Here is a 21135-nt window from a genome sequence, read left to right as displayed (position 1 = left end):
TCTGGATTCTCCTTCAAAGGTGTACATAAGACAACACATAAGACATGCATATGTCCACCGAAGCTTCTTGTCCATCCAAGGATAGCACGCACCCATATGCATTCCCCTTTTATTCACTCAAATGATCATTCCTGTGTCCTGAGAAAATCAAGGAATATTTGCCTCATCAACGATGCTACATGTTCTTGGGAGGAAGCTTTTGGGAGGAGTTCCTTTGCAGCCTCTGTTCACCTTAGTGCTATCGTCCTGGCCTCTGGATCTTATCATGCTTTGTAATCCAGTGTCCTTGGATGGATAAGCTAACCAGAGGGCTGAGGCCTATGCTACTCGGCTTTCATCAAGTTTATGGCATGTTATGATTAAAAAATGGACCTAACATCACAATTGCCTCACTAATTAACATACTTTTTACACTCTTTGGGCACTTGGACTTCTGTCTTCGATCATGCATCTCAGAGTGGAATTGAATCCTTCCAGATTATGTTCAAGAGAAGGACAGATCATTTCAAGGGATACGGACTTTTTATCCAATTCACAAACTTTTGAGTAACTTTCACAAAGGAAATCATACACTTGGCATATGGTTGATATTCAATAAAGGCTGTCATCTCTGTGCACACGCTGGCACTTCTTCATATGCTTAGTTGAAGGGGATGATATGAGATTACTTGGCAGGCACTCCTGGGAATCACTGTTTACCCTGATTAAAAATTCTGAACCCATCCAGATTTGGCTTCATGCTTGCTTTCAACTTTAATTCAATCCACTTTTATTCATTTCAACAAATATGCATTGATCACTTGCTTAGAGTCAGGCATGCTCCTGGGCACTGTATGTGTGTGATGGGGGAGGGGTAAAGTGATTCAGAGATAACTACACCACAATCTCACTTCTGTTAAGGATACAATCGAGCCAGGCATGTGTCCCATCTTACACTTTTGCAAAATCAACTAGGCAGTGATGAATGTGTTGGGAATAATTTATTCTGGACAGATCTATACAGGCTTCATGGATTAAATATAAGAAAGACAGAGGTATTATAGGCAGAGGTGGTTAGCATTGGTGGGTGTTTCAAGTAGAAGAAGCGCAAGCTGATGAGAGTCAGCCATAAGGACATTTATATAATAGCTAGGTGTCTGGAGCTGTTGAAATTAGTGATCATTATGACACGATCACCGAAAAGCAAGCTGGAATCCAAGCACAGAAGGTTTCAGCACCCTATATCGTGTAATTCGGACAAAAGAAAAACTATAAAAGTGCCTGAAGAGAGATCGTGTTATATGATTGGAAGCAAAATAGATAGACAGAATGATTAGATGAACTAGGAGCAAAGAAACCAGATGAGTCTAGATGGGAAAGGGCCTGACATGAGCATTAGCAATGGCAAGAAGGAAATTGTGGTAGGTTTAACACTGCTGAGTCCGGGACCACAGAGCTTGTTGGTTGTGGCAGAGTGAGATCTAAGTAGGTGAAACCTGAGAATGAGCCAGATTCAGGATCTAGGCACCAGTCAGATGGTGGTCCTATTCTTCATAATAGTTATAAGGGACATCCCACCTGTAAAGGGCATCAGGTTTATATAGATTTGGGGCTGAGTTTGGGTGTCTTGTGTGAACTGGCATTGGGATTTTCCCTGTCTAGAGTTCTAATACCTATCAGTGCCTGGATGCAGGAGGAAGACATTTTAGTTCACCTTATGAATTGTTCCCCTTATCACAGCCCTGAAAATAGGTTTGTAGAAAAATAGGTTTCTACAAAGTAATGAATGGGTTTAAAAGTCTGAAAAGAGAATAAGGATTTTTTTTTTCAGACACAAGTGATACCAGTGTCTCCTTCCAGCGGAATTATATGCATACAATGAATGATAATGAGCATATATGTACACAGAGTGACTCATCTGCCTCTCTGCTTTTTTGTCCAGTGTTTACCAGCTGGTTGTCAAGGAGGAGCGACTCCAGAAGTCTCGGAGAGCAGCTGACATCATTGAGTGTTTCTCAGTACCTGTGAGCTACCGGAACGCCTCCAACCTCGATTCGCTACACTACTTTGCTGCTGAGCTGAAGCCCTCCAACCTGCCTGTCACCCAGCCATTTACAGTGGGAGACAACAAGACCTACAATGGCTACTGGAACCCTCCTCTCTCCCCATTGAAGAGCTACAGCATCTACTTCCAGGCCCTCAGCAAAGCAAATGGAGTAAGTAGGTCATTGCTTGGACTTTTCCCTTCTCAAGTGCAAAACTTTTACAGCAGAGTTTTATAAACTGAGGTCCATGAGCCAAATCCAGTCCTCAGGGGTTTTGAGGTTTGGAAATAAGGTTTGTTTGTGTTTGCTTTCTTTTTATTATTTTGTTCAATTTTTAGCTTTCATTTGGTTTTATTTTACTGCCACTATTCCTCTTGGTTTGTATATTACTGCTGGCTGCTTTGATGTTTAAGAATAAAGTTGGGGAGTTATAATATAGAAGCTATATGTCATGAGGCCTAAAAGCTCTTATTTCTATGACTTCTATGGAGAATTTTTGTAAATTTGTATTAGAGTATGGGAAAGGTACTACACTTGAGAAAAATCACATGGCCTGCATTGTGATTCCTGTGTCTGTAGTTCTGATGCCTATCAGTGCCCGGATACAAGGAAGATATTTTAGTTCACTGTATGAATTGTTCCCCTTATCACAGCCCAGAATCACATTCAAAAACTTATTTTTTTAATCTTAGAAAAAAACAAAGAAACTGTTTATGTCAAATACTCCGCTATTTCCTTGGTTTAGTAGTTGTATCCATCAACATCACACATTGACAAGGCTGGAAAAATTCACAAAGGCCATCCATCACCTTCCCATTCATGCTCACCCACCCTAATACAACATTCTTTGGTTACTATTACCACATTAAGTCAAAGTTTTTCAGTGTTTATTTTTGAATGCCTTTAATGACAGAGAACTTACTTTGCTGATGCAAGGGGTAGCAATATGGGGATTGATGCTCTAAGGACACTTTGCAATGTAATTATTTAATATATCTTTGGTGGTAGCTTCTTCCCAGTGGTCTTCAATTATTCTTTTTAGGGGTTTGTCTTAGGGTTTTACTGCCATGAACAGACACCATGACCAAGGCAAGTCTTATAAAAAACAACATTTAATTGGGGCTGGCTTTCAGGTTCAGAGGTTCAGTCCATTATCATCAAGGTGGGAGCATGGCAGCATCCAGGCAGGCATGGCGCAGGAGGAGCTGAGAGTTCTATGTCTTCATCCAAAGGCTGCGAGTAGAAGACTGACTTCCAGGCAACTAGGGTGAGGATCTTATACCCACACCCACAGTGACACACCCATTCCAACCAGACCACACCTTCAGCTGGTGCCACTCCCTGGTCCAAGGATATACAAACCACCACGGGGTTTATAGAACCAACACAATACCCTTTAAGGTATTAGTTTCTATTGCATGCAATCTTTACCACCATCCACTTACACTCTCTTAAGTGACACCCATTGGATCATCTTATCTGATAATACTTCATATAAGTTACTATTTTCCTTTTCAGGGGGCCTTCATTTAACATATTCCAGCTTCCATAATTTATTCATCAAGCATATAATGACCACTATCGTGTCCACATTCCTGTGGTTTATATTGTGTTTAGTAGGAGCCCTTCAAGAGAGTGTAGATCTGTGAGGAAGCCTGAAGCATGCTGCATCATGCAGCGTCCCTACAGAAGTTTCATGCTCAAAGCAAACAAGCTCTGAGACCAAAGCAAGATCGGTGGCATGTGTATAGAATAGTTCAGTCTGTCAGTGCCAATCAATGCCTGGGAAAAAACCCTGGACCGTGGAACTAATTAACATTTAGAGTGTCTACATGCCCATTTAAGTTCCTCTTTGATATTTCAGTTCTGCATTTATTACTTGTTCAAGCAACACTCCTCACTGAGAGTATAAAGCTACAAAGAGAGGCTGCCAGACTGCCTTCCACCTGTCCATCTGGTCTCCACTCTGTGCAAAGCACTCTGATGTGTTGAGCATGAAGACATAAACATGGACCAAAGCATCTGGGGGCCCTTCTTGCTTTCAGATCTCTGAATCCCATGCTGGCCTGTGCAGGGCTTTAGCACAGCTCTCTGATAAGATGTGGTTCTCTCTACTCTCAGCACATAGGGATGGATATGGTTATATTTCCAGTCTGCTAATGAGGATGAGAGCCTATGCCCCAGTCTTAAGTTTCCACATCCTCACACAGATACTTCTCAGGGAGCTAGCTACACATCAAGACTTCTGGAGACTAATTATCCCAGGTGTTTTTCTAACCCAAGAATTATAGGATTTGAAAGGAATGTCAGGTGATATGGAACATCCAATCCAATGGATGATTTTCTTCCCAAAGATTATAGCAAAGCCCTTTCTCTGGAAGATGCAGGGTTTTGACACATAGGAAAAGCAAGTCAAGTGTTCACGCTGCATTTGCCTTTGAGGCAGTTTGAAGAGGAACAAAGCCATGAACTACCTGTACCTTCCACCCCACATCATCTGTTCTACCATTGTGGAATTATAATTTCCAGCAAAGATAAACAGCATGAAGAGTATTGGGCACATGCTTATGCAAGGTTGTCTGAGGGTGCAATTGTTCTCACAAAAACAGAAAAAGGAAAAGCAGTTAGATGTGGGCACTCAGAATGAGGTTTTCTGGCAAAGAGAAGGGTACACATCACTTAAAATTACTGTCTTTAGTATTAAGTTTTACTGGAAAAAAAATGAGCACAAAGGTCATAGGATCAGAGCAGCTATTCCTACTCTAATCTGTCTGGCACCTACCCTATTCTATGTATCATGGGGGTCAGGAGGGCTCTGGAGAATGATCAGCCACATGCTCCAACCTACCATATTCACTGTTCTTGAGGAGATACATCAGGAAGGATGCTCCTTGCTACACAGCACCATCTCCATGCCCTGCTTCCCATAAATCATTCAAAGAACAATTGAATGAGCAATGAATCAAAACAAAGAGACCAAGACTAGAGAAGAATAGAATAAAAGACCCACAATGAGCAGGAAACTAATTAGACATTGCATTAATGCTAAGTAATCATTCCAAAACCACTTTACAAAACAGAAAGTTAATGTAAAAAAAACAATTACTTAAAGAGGAGGCACACAATGTAAAAATTAACAATTGTGACCTGGGCCCAAAATTCACTCTCATATCAGCAAGAAACTAGGAATGGACTGGAGACTGAAGTTTGTGAACCAAAATTCCTAATTTTCTCCTGCAAGACAAGAGCAAATAAGTAACCATCAGTTTACTCGAGACTCTGGGAATCTTTGAAGTATACTTCCTAAACACATGCGTAGCCATCTAATAACAGAAAATGAAATATTAACAATATACAAAGAATCACAAGGAAGACAAAGGATATGACAGAGAAACATAAAAATCAGCAACTTGAATGGAAGAAGAAAACATTAGGCTTGGTGTGCAAAGATAAAATAGTGTTATTCAGTCATAAAATGAGACAATGGCTTTGGTAAAATGGAAAATAGAATCCAGTGAAATGCATCATTGCAAAGTTTAATGCCAAAGATGCTTCACAGCCCATTGAGACCAAAGCAAATTGGGAGAGAAGGGTGGATAGTCATGTGTAAGAAAATGGGTATGGACCAGATTGAAAACTACCAGTCAATATCATTCCCTGCCCCCAATCCTAAGGGTGGATAGTCATGTGTAAGAAAATGGGTATGGACCAGATTGAAAACTACCAGTCAATATCATTCCCTGCCCCCAATCCTATCAGCAAGCTTTATTCAGGACAAGCTGAGAGAATTTAGAATCCAGGAATCTTCATTTATTTTTTATTTTGTGAATATTAGATCGGCTTATCCACTTAGCGGGTAAATTCAGTCTTTAAAATCAGACTGCCTGCATACAAAATACCGGTGGCTGTGTGACTTTAATTAATCCATTAAAAACATTAGATACAGTTGATCAATTAAAAGAACAGCTATCAAACACACACTATCTGTCACAAAGGCAAAAAAAAAATCTGGAAAACTACAGTGAGCAGACAGAACTTTTTGTCTGCATAATACTTGCATTCTGGTGGGGAAGAAACCACAGTAAATAGGGAAATGATGAAGTATTGTAGTCGTGTGTACTTATTAAGTGCTGACTCTATAGCATGAAGGTAAAGACAGTTTGAAAGTTTTATAGTGATTATGAGTAGTGTGTTTTCCCAACCCCATGAATGCCATAGAAAATTTGAACTTTGCATTCACAACAAGATTTTTAGAGTCTCTTCAGGTGTTTGTATGTAGTTTGAGTTATCTACTGGTACTTAAGTTGAAATTTTCGCCTAATTAGTGATCTTGTGTTTGCCCTTTGGTGTTCTTGCAGACAGCAAAGCAGCCCAGTAGGTGAAGCGCTGCCCTTGGTGCTGGAGAGGAGTCAGTGCCTACAGTTAGAAGTCAGTCTATATTGTAACCATATGTTTGGAATAGAGCTCTATAATGGCATTTTAGAGTTGGATAGAATTTCAAGTGTCATATAATCTAGACCAAAAGAAGAAGAGAGGAAAGAAATATCTAATGAAACATTCTCAGTAGGGTATCCCCAAGATTACTGCAATTCTATGGAGTGAAAGTTAGTGGATTCCTTATGGGGCAGGTAAAATGATTAGAACTTTTTTCTTACATAACAGCCAGTTATTTCCTCCTACTTCTCAGCTCCTAGTCACTTTGATTACCTTGAGAAAAACCAATCTTTTTTTATCAAACCTTCAGAGGAGGTAATGTGTAGTACCCACTACCCACTTGGCCAGCCACCCACTTTCCTTGGTGTGTCACATACAGCTCCTCTGATCCCTAGGTCTCTTTTATCATGCATTTTGGTTTTGTAATGCTAGACTTTCTTTCAACAACTTCTTAAAAAGAGGCTTTCCCAACCAGTGCAGTCTCAATTACATTTTAACTATTTCTATCTTGAATGTTTCCTAAGAACCTATCAAATATTTCAAGATGGTTTTGCCCTTTAAAGTCTTGACACAATACTCTATCTCTCTTTTACTGACTGTTGAACTAAATAGTTCTAGATTTTAGGCTTTTTTTTTTTTCAATGTCCTGTCTTCTAGGAATTGTTCTGAATGCACCTAGAAGCCCATACTAATAGTACCTGGTTAGCATCTTATTTTCTTTTATAATACCAGATATTTAAAAATTACATATATTTTTGTATACTGCATGCTTTTTTCCATTTTACTTAAAGCACTCAGAGTGAGGAACCCTGTCTCAGATTTTGTGGCTATTACTGCTGCTGTTTCTCTTTGATTCATTTGTTCTCATGTTTTGGGATGTTGTTTGAAATTTTTGTGCTGTATTTCCCAGACTATGTTTAATCTTAAACCTAGAGTAGACACTCAAAGTCATTTAATTAACGGATTAATTGATATAGTATGAATTACTCCTTTATGTATGTGAGTCTCCGTTTCCGCATTTATGAGTTGAATTATTAATTCATCCTTAATTCTTATTTCATTGGATACATAAAAATATCTTGATGATAAAAGCCATGTAACGTTATGTCACTAGAGTCTGAATTTCCATTTGCTCTAAAGTGAAAGTTGTGGTTCTAAGCCATTTAGTCATGGACAGATGAACCCTAAAGGAATTTGCTCCCACTCTGGTAGTTAGACTTTCTACCCAGATGTCTCCTTTCCCAAGCTCCACAAACCTGGACAGCCTTGATTTCCTTCAGCCCCTTACTAAGAATACCCAGTGTAGCTATCTCAGTGATAAACAGCAGGTGGGGACTATTTTACATTGTTTTCCCCCACTGTTCTCAGAATGAGTGCTGCTGAATCTATGATTCTCTGCATCCCCACCACCATTATCCATGATTGTGAAGTTGAAAGGACCATAATTAAGGGTTGGATGCAAAACAAATGTGACAAATTCATGCAAATATCTATTAGAAGCCATGTTGGGTTGGGTGATGCTGGTATGCTTGTTGTTTACTTAAAGAGAAAACTCTTTCCTTGCCTTTTCCTTTCCACCATGAGGGGTGGGGTACATTTAACCTGAATGACATCTCTACAGAATGCTGCTGAGCTAAATAAGAAAAGCAGGAGGCAGGAGAGTGGATGTTCTCTCTCTCTCTTTTCTCTCTTCCAGCTCTTGAACTCAATTGCCTCTTGAGAACAGTGGGAAGGCAGGTGCTATGTTGAATGGATCACCGTGTTTGTGGTATAAGCACTTTATAATAGCAGGGATCACTGATGTAGGGCTGGGTTAGAGGGAAAATGTATGCCTCCAAATGAATTGAGAGACTGTATGTAGTTCTACCCAAGCAATGTGAAAAGAATGTTTGCATGTCCTTGAGTTTTCTGAGCCTTGGTGGGGTAGAAGGCACTGAGTTTTGAACATTAGGCAGACTTGGCTTTGAATTATGGCTCTTTTTAACTATCTAAAGATATGTTGTATGGTTGATGATCTACATTTCGAAACTTTGGTGGAGAGAAAATGGTACAAGGTACATTTAAGTCATCATGTAGCATCACGGGTGTCATGTTTATTCTTTTCCCTTTTTCTGTTTCTTCTTTCCTGAGGCAGGAGCACAGGTGGGTAGAACATCTTCCTCTATCTAGTGTATCCCAGTCTGTCTGGTAGCCTCCACCTAGAAGCATCCCTTCTTAACTCTAAATAACCCCTGGACTCTTGTTTACATCCAGCTGTTTCTCTGGACTAACACATGGCCTGTTCCAGGCTTCAGTCTTATTTTATCTTCTCATTTTTATTCATAGTTTCCAGCCTGATATCAAACTCAGTAATTTATTACAGTTTATTTTATTGTCTGTTAGTTTTATGCCTCATATTCTGATCCTTAGTTGTTAATTATCAAAATGTCATATAGGAAATCAGAGATGGACCGTGGTATGAGCAAGACCCAAGTTCAAGTAGGTTAGAGTTGAGACCACACAGATGCCGACATGGCAGTCAGTTGAATGCTCTGTTAGGGTGTTTATATATCAATTCCTATGTTAGTTAAGGTAAACTAATTTTTCTAAAATATGGAACAACAAAATCTCAGGGGATTATCAGAAAATATAGGTCACATTTCTCCTTCTTATCCAAAATGAACCAGCAGGAGGACAGAGAAATGGCTCAGGAGCCAGGAGCACTAGCTCCCCAGGACTCAGTGTCAACCCTAACATTCACATGATTAGTTACAGACATGTGTAACTCCAGTTACAGGGCACCAGATACCCTCGTCTTACTTCCATGGGCATTATTCACATGTGTTAGCCATATACTCATGCAAGCAAACATTTGTATGCAAAAAAAAAAACAAATACAATTTCTAAAATGGATTACCAGAAAGGATCTGAATCTCACCGGCACTCATGGTCTCAGGCTGGTAAGTGGTCTATTCTAATATAGTCTTCAAGCTAGAGAAAGAGAAATGTGATGGACAGGCATCACCTCTAGAAGTTTCTACACAAAATGACACATTGCACTTTAGAAAATCAGTTGGCTAATCACATGATCACAGTTAACTTCAAAAAGAATGATCCAGTGTCTATTGGCATGTGCCTTGAAGGAGAACTGGAATGTGTGATATTATCCGTGGTGACTCCTATATATCCCTATAATGACTAAGCTATGCCCACAAATCCTCATATAGCCAGGCCCAGGATCTATGTACTCTTGTAGTGCATCTGTTCAGTTTCTCTGATAAATACTCAGTGAGAGCTTTCCATCATCAAGCACCTACCATGCCTCAGACATGAAATAAGTTGATTGTACCTCTGTGTGTCCTCACTGGATCTCACAAAGTGGCTCTATGTTGATGTATGGAAGGAAAGAAGGAAGGGAGGGAGGGAGGGAGGGAGGGAGGGAAGGAAGAGAGGAGGAAAGGAAGAAAGGGAGGGAGGAAAGGAAGGAAGGAAGGAAGGAAGGAAGGAAGGAAGGAAGGACGGACTGCCACAATGTTCCCCTGGAATCCTACCTTTAATGACTGCATCCTATAAAGAAATCTTGGTTTCAGTTTTCCCCCCACTCTTCTTGGAGATGGGGCTAGGGATGCCTATTCTTACAGTGCACTGTTCAACTCTGAAAAGGAGTCTTCCACTGTTGTCATCTAATCCCACTGGGAACCTTCAGGAAACCTTTGATGGTCTGCCCCACCCATCAGTGGCTGAGAAGCCAAGAAATAGAAAGAAGCCTGGGCCTGCTGAGCCTCTAGTAATACTTTTGCAGGCATGTTACCATATTCCAATATCAGGAACATATTTCTGTTTTTTATCAACTCTGTGGCAGCCCTTTGGAAGTTAAACAGGCACCAACCATTTGGAACATAGGTTGATAGCAGAACACTGAAAATCATCAGTCTGATACAGGGCCCTCTCTGGCACACGTCTGTTTCCAGAGTCTGTGCTTCCCAGTTTGCCTGCCAAAGCTTTCTTCTAGATCTGAATAGATTCTGTTTACTGGGGCTCCCCCTACCTTCTCAGGCATTTCTACCTCCAAGGCTCCTTTCTGTCCTTTGAGCTTTATCACATGCTCTTAAGAACTCTCAACTTCTGTTACTGCCCTTCTGGGAGCTCCAACATCTCTCCTCAGGTAAGGAGAAAATTCCCTGAGTGTCACCTTGTACAAATACCAAGATGAGTTCTCCCAGGTTGCTAATTTATTTTCACATTCACTTACAGTTCCTACAGATTTTATTATCATGAGGCCTGAGGGAGTATGAGCTTTTTCTTTCCCATGCAAATATACTTTAAATTCATTTGGAGGAGGAGATGAAGGTTACCCAAATGTTGACAGCTGATAATCTTGTCAGCTGTGCCTCTGGGCTTCAGTGCTCAGACCCATCATCCAATCTGTCTTAAGGAAATTGCAGTCAAAGCTTCCATGAGGTAAGGTCTATACTTCCATTGGGTTCTACAAAGGAGGAGAATTGGGAAACCTGGTCTAGCTGTCCCTTTAATTAATGCAATAGTAGAAAAAAGCTTTGGGCTTGGAAAAAAAAATGAATTCCTGCCTTTAAGAACTTGGTTGTATCATTTGTTATATACATAAGTGAGAATTTAAATGGCAAAGCTGGGTCTTCTCATCTGTCAACTGGAATAAGATGCACTCCTTGACTCATTGGGGTTTATGAAGGAAGTAATCAATAGTAATAATTCTTTGCGAATGCTCAAGGATCTTTAAAATCAAGATACAGATACAATTTGAAACTATAAATATTCAGTATATGTGTGGTTGTGTGGATTCAGCATATATCCATATAAAATTAACATTTTAAGGCTACCAAAATAGTTCAGTGGCTAATGGTGCCTGCCACCAAGTCTGATAAACTGAGTACAATTCCCAAGATACACAAAATTTTAAAAAATTGAAAATAAATAATTAGATATTTTACTTAATTGTTCAAAGCAACAGATAAGTGGTATTATTCATGTTTGTGTTTATTCTTTGAGAATTGTGTACAGTAAATTTTTATCATTTTTTCCTCTTCCCAACTCCTCCCAAGTCTTGCCCCTCCTGGTATATATGCATACACACATATATAAATGGGCATATATATATTCACAATCTTAGAAACTTTAAGTTATATTAAGAATCTTATAACAGAAGAAAGAAAATCATTGAGCCCTAAGTCTAGTGTAAGGAGTAATGAATCGTCTTTACCACTTAAGTTCATGGGAAGCCAGGGCAATGAGCCTTCTGTGGTGGGCTCACACAGTTCTTTTTATATGATAGAAGCAAGCATGCATGCTTTTCATAAAATATATTAAGGAGGATTTTTCCATATATACCTACATAAAGACCTGGAGGAAGAGACACTGGATGGCATCATAAGACTTTTTTTTTTTTTTGCTTGCTTGCTTTTTCCTTCCTTTTTCTTTCTCAAACACTCAATTAGTTTTTTTCTATATCAATTCTATGAAGTCTGAGGTTACAGTATTAGAATTTAATGGAGCCATTTGCACTCAAAGATTCTGTTTCTTGCTCTATAAAATGGCATTCATTCTACTAATTAATGCTATTAAATAAGATTAATGGATTTCTAGGTTTGTCTCTTTTCAGAATTTTTGATGAATATTCTGAGCATGGGCTTGCATAGATGGCCTGCAACTGGCTATGTGACCTTAGGAAATGACATATACACTCCGGTTGTCTTGTGTAGAAACTATTGCCGTTCCTGGTATCAGCTCAAAGAGAATGTTTGTAGATCTTAAACAGCATCCATGAAGAATACTGTTGGTGCCCTGGCATGCATGGCTTACTGCCAGATGTCATCATTTGGCTGCCATAGATGTCATGTGAGAGACAGAAGGGAGAGGTGCTCTAACACAAAACCATACAAAAATCTGTGGGACATTTCAGTTTTAAAACTCACCAATCAAATTTGAATAGACTGTGGGCATGATGAGAGTATTCAGGAAAAATAAACAAAACCAAGCAGGGCCCAGGATGTGCAAAGATATCCTGGGGACATCAGACTCAAGAATAGGAAAAAAGATGGGCGATTACAAATGAAAGATGGTTTACTGTGTTTAGAGAATAATGGGGCCTGGGGACAAATCTTTTGCAGGCCCTTCTAGAGACTGAACATTTTATAACATGGCTTTCACCTTTGCAAACTCAAAATTTAATTTATTAGGTCACAAAGTAAAAAGATTGAAACGAAGCAAACCTGTAAGAAGTTAACAACAGATAAGCGGGGCCTTTTGTGTTTGTTTATTCTTGGAGAATTGTATATAATAAATTTTTATTCGATCTTCGGCTCTAGACAACCGGCCACCTTCCTGGTGAGAGCACAGGGGTCCGCCCGACCCGAGAGGTTTCTGCCTCAGGCCCCGGCGGCGGGAGCCTCCTTGGCTCCGGGACTCTGCTGAGGGCAGGCTGCACGGGTGAGGGTGTGGAATACAGAGGCCAGCCGTATCTGGGACAGGCGAGAGCCACAGAGCTTCTGAGGCGGCGCCATCTTTGGCTCCAGACAACCGGCCACCTTCCTGGCCAAAGCAACACAGCTCCTGGGAAAGATCCTGTTTTGGGCCTTCATCTTCAGCCAGGAGGAGGTCCAAACACCAGATAACTCTGCACCTTCCCTGAAAGAGGAGAGCTTGCATGCAGAGACTGCTCTGACCACTGAAACTCAGAGGAGAGAGCTAGTCTCCCACATCTGCTGATAGAGGGTAACAAAATCAACAGAGGAACAATCTCTAAACAAAGACAACTATAACAACTAACTCCAGAGATTGCCAGATGGCAAAAGGTAAACGTAAGAATCCTACTAACAGAAACCAGGACCACTCACCATCATCAGAACCCAGAACGCCCACTTCGCCCAGGCCAGGGCATCCTAACACACCTGAAAAGGTAGACCTGGATTTAAAAGCATATCTCATGATGATGGTAGAGGACATAAAGAAGGAATTTAATAACTCACTTAAAGAAATACAGGAGAACACTGCTAAAGAGTTACAAGTCCTTAAAGAAAAACAGGAAAACACAACCAAACAGGTAGAAGTCCTTATAGAAAAACAGGAAAACTCATCCAAACAGATGATGGAAATAAACAAAACCATACTAGACCTAAAAGGGGAAGTAGACACAATGAAGAAAACCCAAAGTGAGGCAACGCTGGAGATAGAAACCCTAGGAAAGAAATCTGGAACCATAGATGCCAGCATCAGCAACAGAATACAAGAGATGGAAGAGAGAATCTCAGGTGCAGAAGATTCCATAGAGAACATCGGCACAACAATCAAAGAAAATGGAAAATGCAAAAAGATCCTAACTCAAAATATCCAGGAAATCCAGGACACAATGAGAAGACCAAACCTACTGATAATAGGAGTGGATGAGAATGAAGATTTTCAACTCAAAGGACCAGCAAACATCTTCAACAAAATTATTGAAGAAAACTTCCCAAATCTAAAGAAAGAGATGCCCATGAACATACAAGAAGCCTACAGAACTCCAAATAGACTGGACCAGAAAAGAAATTCCTCCCGACACATAATAATCAGAACATCAAATGCACTAAATAAAGATAGAATACTAAAAGCAGTAAGGGAAAAAGGTCAAGCAACATATAAAGGCAAGCCTATCAGAATTACACCAGATTTTTCACCAGAGACTATGAAAGCCAGAAGAGCCTGGACAGATGTTATACAGACACTAAGAGAACACAAATTCCAGCCCAGGCTACTATACCCAGCCAAACTCTCAATTACCATAGATGGAGAAACCAAAGTATTCCACGACAAAACTAAATTCACCCATTATCTCTCCACGAATCCAGCCCTTCAAAGGATAATAACAGAAAAAAAACAATACAAGGACGGGAACCACGCCCTAGAAAAAAACAAGAAGATAATCCCTCAACAAAACTAAAAGAAGACAGCCACAAGAACAGAATGCCAACTTTAACAACAAAAATAACAGGAAGCAACAATTACTTTTCCTTAATATCTCTTAATATCAATGGTCTCAACACCCCAATAAAAAGACATAGACTAACAAACTGGCTACACAAACAAGACCCAACATTTTGCTGCTTACAGGAAACTCATCTCAGAGAAAAAGATAGACACTACCTCAGAATGAAAGGCTGGAAAACAATTTTCCAAGCATATGGTATGAAGAAACAAGCTGGAGTAGCCATCCTAATATCTGATAAGATTGACTTCCAACCCAAAGTCATCAAAAAAGACAAGGAGGGGCACTTCATACTCATCAAAGGTAAAATCCTCCAAGAGGAACTCTCAATTCTGAATATCTATGCTCCAAATACAAGGGCAGCCACATTCATTAAAGAAACTTTGGTAAAGCTCAAAGCACACATTGCACCTCACACAATAATAGTGGGAGACTTCAACACACCACTTTCACCAATGGACAGATCATGGAAACAGAAACTAAACAGGGACACAGTGAAACTAACAGAAGTGATGAAACAAATGGATCTGACAGATATCTACAGAACATTTTATCCTAAAACAAAAGGATATACCTTCTTCTCAGCACCTCATGGTACCTTCTCTAAAATTGACCACATAATTGATCACAAAAAAAACCTCAACATATACAAAAATATTGAAATTGTCCCATGCATCCTATCAGACCACCATGGTCTAAGGCTGATCTTCAATAACAAAATAAATAATAGAAAGTCAACATTCACGTGGAAACTGAACAACACTCTTCTCAATGATACCTTGGTCAAGGAAGGAATAAAGAAAGAAATTAAGGACTTTTTGGAGTTTAATGAAAATGAAGCCACAACATACCCAAACTTATGGGACACAATGAAAGCATTCCTAAGAGGAAAACTCATAGCTGTGAGTGCCTCCAAAAAGAAACTAGAGAGAGCACACATTAGCACCTTGACAACACACCTAAAACGTCTAGAAGAAAAGGAAGCAAATTCACCCAAGAGGAGTAGAAGGCAGGAAATAATCAAACTCAGGGGTGAAATCAACCAAGTGGAAACAAGAAGAACTATTCAAAGAATTAACCAAACGAGGAGTTGATTCTTTGAGAAAATCAACAAGATAGATAAACCCTTAGCTAGACTCACTAGAGGGCACAGGGACAAAATCCTAATTAACAAAATCAGAAATGAAAAGGGAGACATAACAACAGATCCTGAAGAAATCCAAAACACCATCAGATCCTTCTACAAAAGGCTATACTCAACAAAACTGGAAAACCTGGACGAAATGGACAAATTTCTGGACAGATACCAGGTACCAAAGTTGAATCAGGATCAACTTGACCATCTAAATAGTCCCATATCCCCTAAAGAAATAGAAGCAGTTATTAATAGTCTCCCAGCCAAAAAAAAGCCCAGGACCAGACGGGTTTAGTGCAGAGTTCTATCAGACCTTCAAAGAAGATCTAATTCCAGTTTTTCACAAACTATTCCACAAGATAGAAGTAGAAGGTACTCTACCCAACTCATTTTATGAAGCCACTATTACTCTGATACCTAAACCACAAAAAGACCCAACAAAGATAGAGAACTTCAGACCAATTTCCCCTATGAATATTGATGCAAAAATCCTCAATAAAGTTCTTGCTAACCGAATCCAAGAACACATCAAAACAATCATCCATCCTGACCAAGTAGGTTTCATCCCAGGGATGCAGGGATGGTTCAATATACGGAAATCCATCAATGTAATCCAGTATATAAACAAACTCAAAGACAAAAACCACATGATCGTCTCATTAGATGCTGAGAAAGCATTTGACAAAATCCAACATCCATTCATGATAAAAGTCTTGGAAAGATCAGGAATTCAAGGCCCATACCTAAACATGATGAAAGCAATCTACAGCAAACCAATAGCCAACATCAAAGTAAATGGTGAGAAGCTGGAAGCAATCCCACTAAAATCAGGGACTATCAAGGCTGTCCACTCTCGCCCTACCTATCCAACATTGTACTTGAAGTCCTAGCCAGAGCAATTAGACAACAAAAGGAGATCAAGGGGATACAAATTGGAAAGGAAGAAGTCAAAATATCACTTTTTGCAGATGATATGATAGTATATATAAGTGACCCTAAAAATTCCACCAGAGAACTCCTAAGCCTGATAAACAGCTTCGGTGAAGTAGCTGGATATAAAGTAAACTCAAACAAGTCAATGGCCTTTCTCTACACAAAGAATAAACAGGCTGAGAAAGAAATTAGGGAAACAACACCGTTCTCAATAGTCACAAATAATATAAAATACCTTGGCATGACTCTAACTAAGGAAGTGAAAGATCTGTATGATAAGAACTTCAAGTCTCTAAAGAAAGAAATTAAAGAAGATCTCAGAAGATGGAAAGATCTCCCATGCTCATGGATTGGCAGGATCAACATTGTAAAAATGGCCATCTTGCCAAAAGCAATCTACAGATTCAATGCAATCCCCATCAAAATTCCAACTCAATTCTTCAACGAATTAGAAAGGGCAATCGGCAGATTCATCTGGAATAACAAAAAACCGAGGATAGCAAAAACTCTTCTCAAGGATAAAAGAACCTCTGGTGGAATCACCATGCCGGACCTAAAACTGTACTACAGAGCAATTGTGATCAAAACTGCATGGTACTGGTATAGTGACAGACAAGTAGACCAATGGAACAGAATTGAAGACCCAGAGATGAATCCACACACCTATGGTCACTTGATCTTTGACAAGGGAGCTAAAACCATCCAGTGGAAAAAAGACAGCATTTTCAGCAAATGGTGCTGGCACAACTGGCGTTTATCATGTAGAAGAATGCGAATTGATCCATTTCTATCTCCTTGTACTAAGGTCAAATCTAAGTGGATTAAGGAACTCCACATAAAACCAGAGACACTGAAACTTATAGAGGAGAAAGTAGGGAAAAGCCTTGAAGATATGGGTACAGGGGAAAAATTCCTGAATAGAACAGCAATGGCTTGTGCTGTAAGATCAAGAATCGATAAATGGGACCTCATAAAATTGTAAAGCTTCTGCAAAGCAAAAGACACCGTCAATAAGACAAAAAGACCACCAACAGATTGGGAAAGGATCTTTACCTATCCCAAATCGGGTAGGGGACTAATATCCAATATATATAAAGAACTCAAGAAGGTGGACTCCATAAAATCAAATAACCCCATTAAAAAATGGGGCTCAGAGCTGAACAAAGAATTCTCACCTGAGGAATACCGAATGGCAGAGAAGCACCTGAAAAAATGTTCAACATCCTTAATCATCAGGGAAATGCAAATCAAAACAACACTGAGATTCCACTTCACTCCAGTCAGAATGGCTAAGATCAAAAACTCAGGTGACAGCAGATGCTGGCGAGGATGTGGAGAAAGGGGAACACTCCTCCATTGTTGGTGGGATTGCAAGCTTGTACAACCATTCTGGAAATCAGTCTGGCGGTTCCTCAGAAAATTGGACATAGTACTACTGGAGGATCCCGCAATACCTCTCCTGGGCATATATCCAGAAGATGTCCCAACCGGTAAGAAGAACACATGCTCCACTATGTTCATAGCAGCCTTATTTATAATAGCCAGAAGCTGGAAAGAACCCAGATGCCCCTCAACAGAGGAATGGATACAGAAAATGTGGTACATTTACACAATGGAATACTACTCAGCTATTAAAAAAATGAATTTATGAAATTCCTAAGCAAATGGATGGACCTGGAGGGTATCATCCTGAGTGAAGTAATCCAATCACAAAGGAACTCGCACAATATGTACTCACTGATAAGTGGATATTAGCCCAGAAACTTAGGATACCCAAGATATAAGATACAACTTGCCAAACGCATGAAATTCAAGAAGAATGAAGACCAAAGTGTGGACACTCTACCCTTTCTTAGAAATGGGAACAAAACACCCATAGAAGGAGTTACAGAGACAAAAATTGGAGCTGTGACGAAAGGATGGACCATCTAGTGATTGCCATATGCAGGGATCCATCCCATAATCAGCTTCCAAATGCTGACACCATTGCATACACTAGCAAGATTTTGCTGAAAGGACCCAGATATAGCTCTCTCTTGTGAGACTATGCCGGGGCCTAGCAAACACAGAAGTGGATGATCACAGTCAGCTATTGGATGGGTCACACGGCCCCTAATGGAGGAGCTAGAGAAATTACCCAAGGAGCTAAAGGGAACTACAATCTTATAGGTGGAACAACAATATGAACTAACCAGTACCTGGGAGCTCTTGTCTTTAGCTGCATATGTATCAAAAGATGGCCTCGTCAGTCATCACTGCGAAGAGAGGCCCATTGGACTTGCAAACGTTATATGCCCCAGTACAGGGGAACACCAGGGCCAAAAAGGGGCAGTGGGTGGGTAGGGGATTGGGGGGGTGGGTATGGGGGACCTTTGGGATAGCATTGAAAATGTAAACGAGGAAAATACCTAATAAAAAAATAAAATAAAAAATAAAAATAAATTTTTATTTATTTTATTTCCTTTCCCCAACTCCTCCTAGATCTTGCCTTTCCCTTTTCACCCAAATTTAAGTTCTTTCTAAGAGAGGGAGAGGGGAAGGGGGAGGGAATGAGAGGGGGAAGGGGAAGGAAGGGAAGGGGAGGGGAGGGGAGGGAGAGGGGGAGGGAGAGAGGGAGAGAGAGAGAGAGAGAGAGAGAGAGAGAGAGAGAGAGAGAGAGAGAGAGAGAGAGAGAGAGAGAGAGAGAGAGGGAGAAAGCAAGCTATAATCCATGGAGTCCATTTTGTGGCCACTTACTCCTGAGCATGGGCTCTGCTCCAGAATATGATCACTCCTTTGAAGAAAATGGATTTTCCCCTTTCAGCAGGTATAGCTTATTGGCTAGGGGTAGGACTTTGTTTTCATTTAATGTCCTCTGTGCTGTGAGTTTGTCTGGCAAGAACTTGTGAAGATCTTATGCATGCTGTCACAGTCTCTGCAAGTCCATATGTGCATCTGCTCTGCTGTGCCTAGAAAACACTATTTTGTTAAAGTTGCCCACCGCCTCTTGTTCTTTCACACTTCTTCCATATAAATCCTTGACTCTAGAGGAGAGGAGTATGATAAATACACCTGTCTTGTCCTGAGCACTCCTAAATCTTTTGATTTCTGTATGTTGTCCAGTTGTGGAACCTGTGTTTACTATACACTACTGCAAGGTGAAGTTTCTCTGATGACGCTTGAATTGAATGATGTACTGACCTCTGTGTATAGCAGCATGCCATTAGGAGTCAGTTTACTGCTCTGTTCCCTTAATATATATATATATTATATACATATACATACACATATATACACACACATATATATATATACACACACATATATATATACATACATATGTGCATACATGTGATGTATATATATATATACATGTGTATACATGTGATGTAATATATAAATGTGTGTATGTGTGTGTATACATGTGATGTGTATGTGTGTGTATGTGATAAATGTGGTCTGCTGTTCTATCATCATAAAATTTTACCCTCACTTTTCCTTTGCTCAGTGAAGTCCAGGCTGCCCAAGGCATTTCAGACCCCATTCCTTGTCTAATCATTACCAATGTGCTTTGCTTTAAATTCTGTAATCCACATTTTCTCAGCTCCCGACCACCATTAAATATCCTTATGTCTCAACTGGAAAACTTTAACAAATTTCTACTTTTTAAAGTTCCCACCATCATGATTTCTTACCTCAAAACCATCCTCAAACCACAGCCAGTACAACACGATGCTGTATCTTTTATTTTTAGTATTATTTTATTAGATATTTTCTTTATATACATTTCAAGTGCTATCCCGAAAGTTCCCTATACCCTCCCCCCACCCTGCTCCCCTACCCACCCACTCTTGCTTCTTGGTCCTGGCATTCCCCTGTACTGGGGCATATAAAGTTTGCAAGACCAAGGGGCCTCTCTTCCCAGTGATGGCCAACTAGGCCATCTTCTGCTATATATGCAGCTAGAAATATGAGTTCTGGGGGTACTGGTTAGTTCATATTGTTGTTCCACCTATAGGGTTGCAGACCCCTTCAGCTCCTTGGGTGCTTTCTCTAGCTTCTCCATTGGGGGCCCTGTGTTCCATCTTAAAGATAACTGTGAGCATCCACTTCTGTATTTGCCAGGCACTGGCATAGCCTCATTATGAGACAGGTATAACAGGGTCCCTTCAGCAAAATCTTTCTGGCATATGCAATAGTGTCTGGGTTTGGTGGCTGATTATGGGATGGATCCCCGGGTGGGGTAGTCTCTGGATAGTCCATCCTTTTGTCTTAGCTCCAAACTTTGTCTCTGTATCATTATTTCCCGTGAGCAAGATCGAAGTCTGAGTAGCCACATATTCCAAAATCAAAAGGCTGAGATCTTAATTCGACAAGGCCCCTTACAAAGCTTCAGGATGTCCCACCCCATACATAGGTTTGCTCTGAAAATTGTGTCTCCCTTTGTCTTATAAAAGACCCAGCTGTTAAGGGGAGTTTGATGATGATGACGATGATGACGGTGATGATGATGAGCCAACATTGCTCTCTTCACTCTGCGACTAGGTTCTTTAAAGTGGCTTTGTAGAGAAACATTACTGGAGTGAAGTCACAAGTCATCCCATAAAGTTGCCCCACATCCCCCACGTCCCCCACGTCCCCCACGCCCCCCACAT

General features: G+C 40.2%; 1 protein-coding gene across 17 annotated transcripts in view; it reads left to right on the top strand.

Moving 5' to 3' along the window:
- Nucleotides 1–21135, top strand: part of Ptprt (protein tyrosine phosphatase, receptor type, T) — a 1139160-nt gene that overhangs the window by 892729 nt on the left and 225296 nt on the right. For all 17 annotated transcript variants that reach the window (NM_021464.5, NM_001291149.1, NM_001291151.1 and 14 more), the window contains exon 12: nucleotides 1922–2195. In NM_021464.5, the coding sequence (NP_067439.1) occupies nucleotides 1922–2195 (274 nt within the window). The remainder of the gene's footprint in view (nucleotides 1–1921; nucleotides 2196–21135) is intronic.

This window comes from Mus musculus, chromosome 2 (assembly GCF_000001635.26).
Source record: "Mus musculus strain C57BL/6J chromosome 2, GRCm38.p6 C57BL/6J".
NCBI lineage: Eukaryota > Metazoa > Chordata > Mammalia > Rodentia > Muridae > Mus > Mus musculus.
Note: the sequence above shows the minus strand (reverse complement) of the source record. Positions and strands in the feature narration are given on the sequence as shown.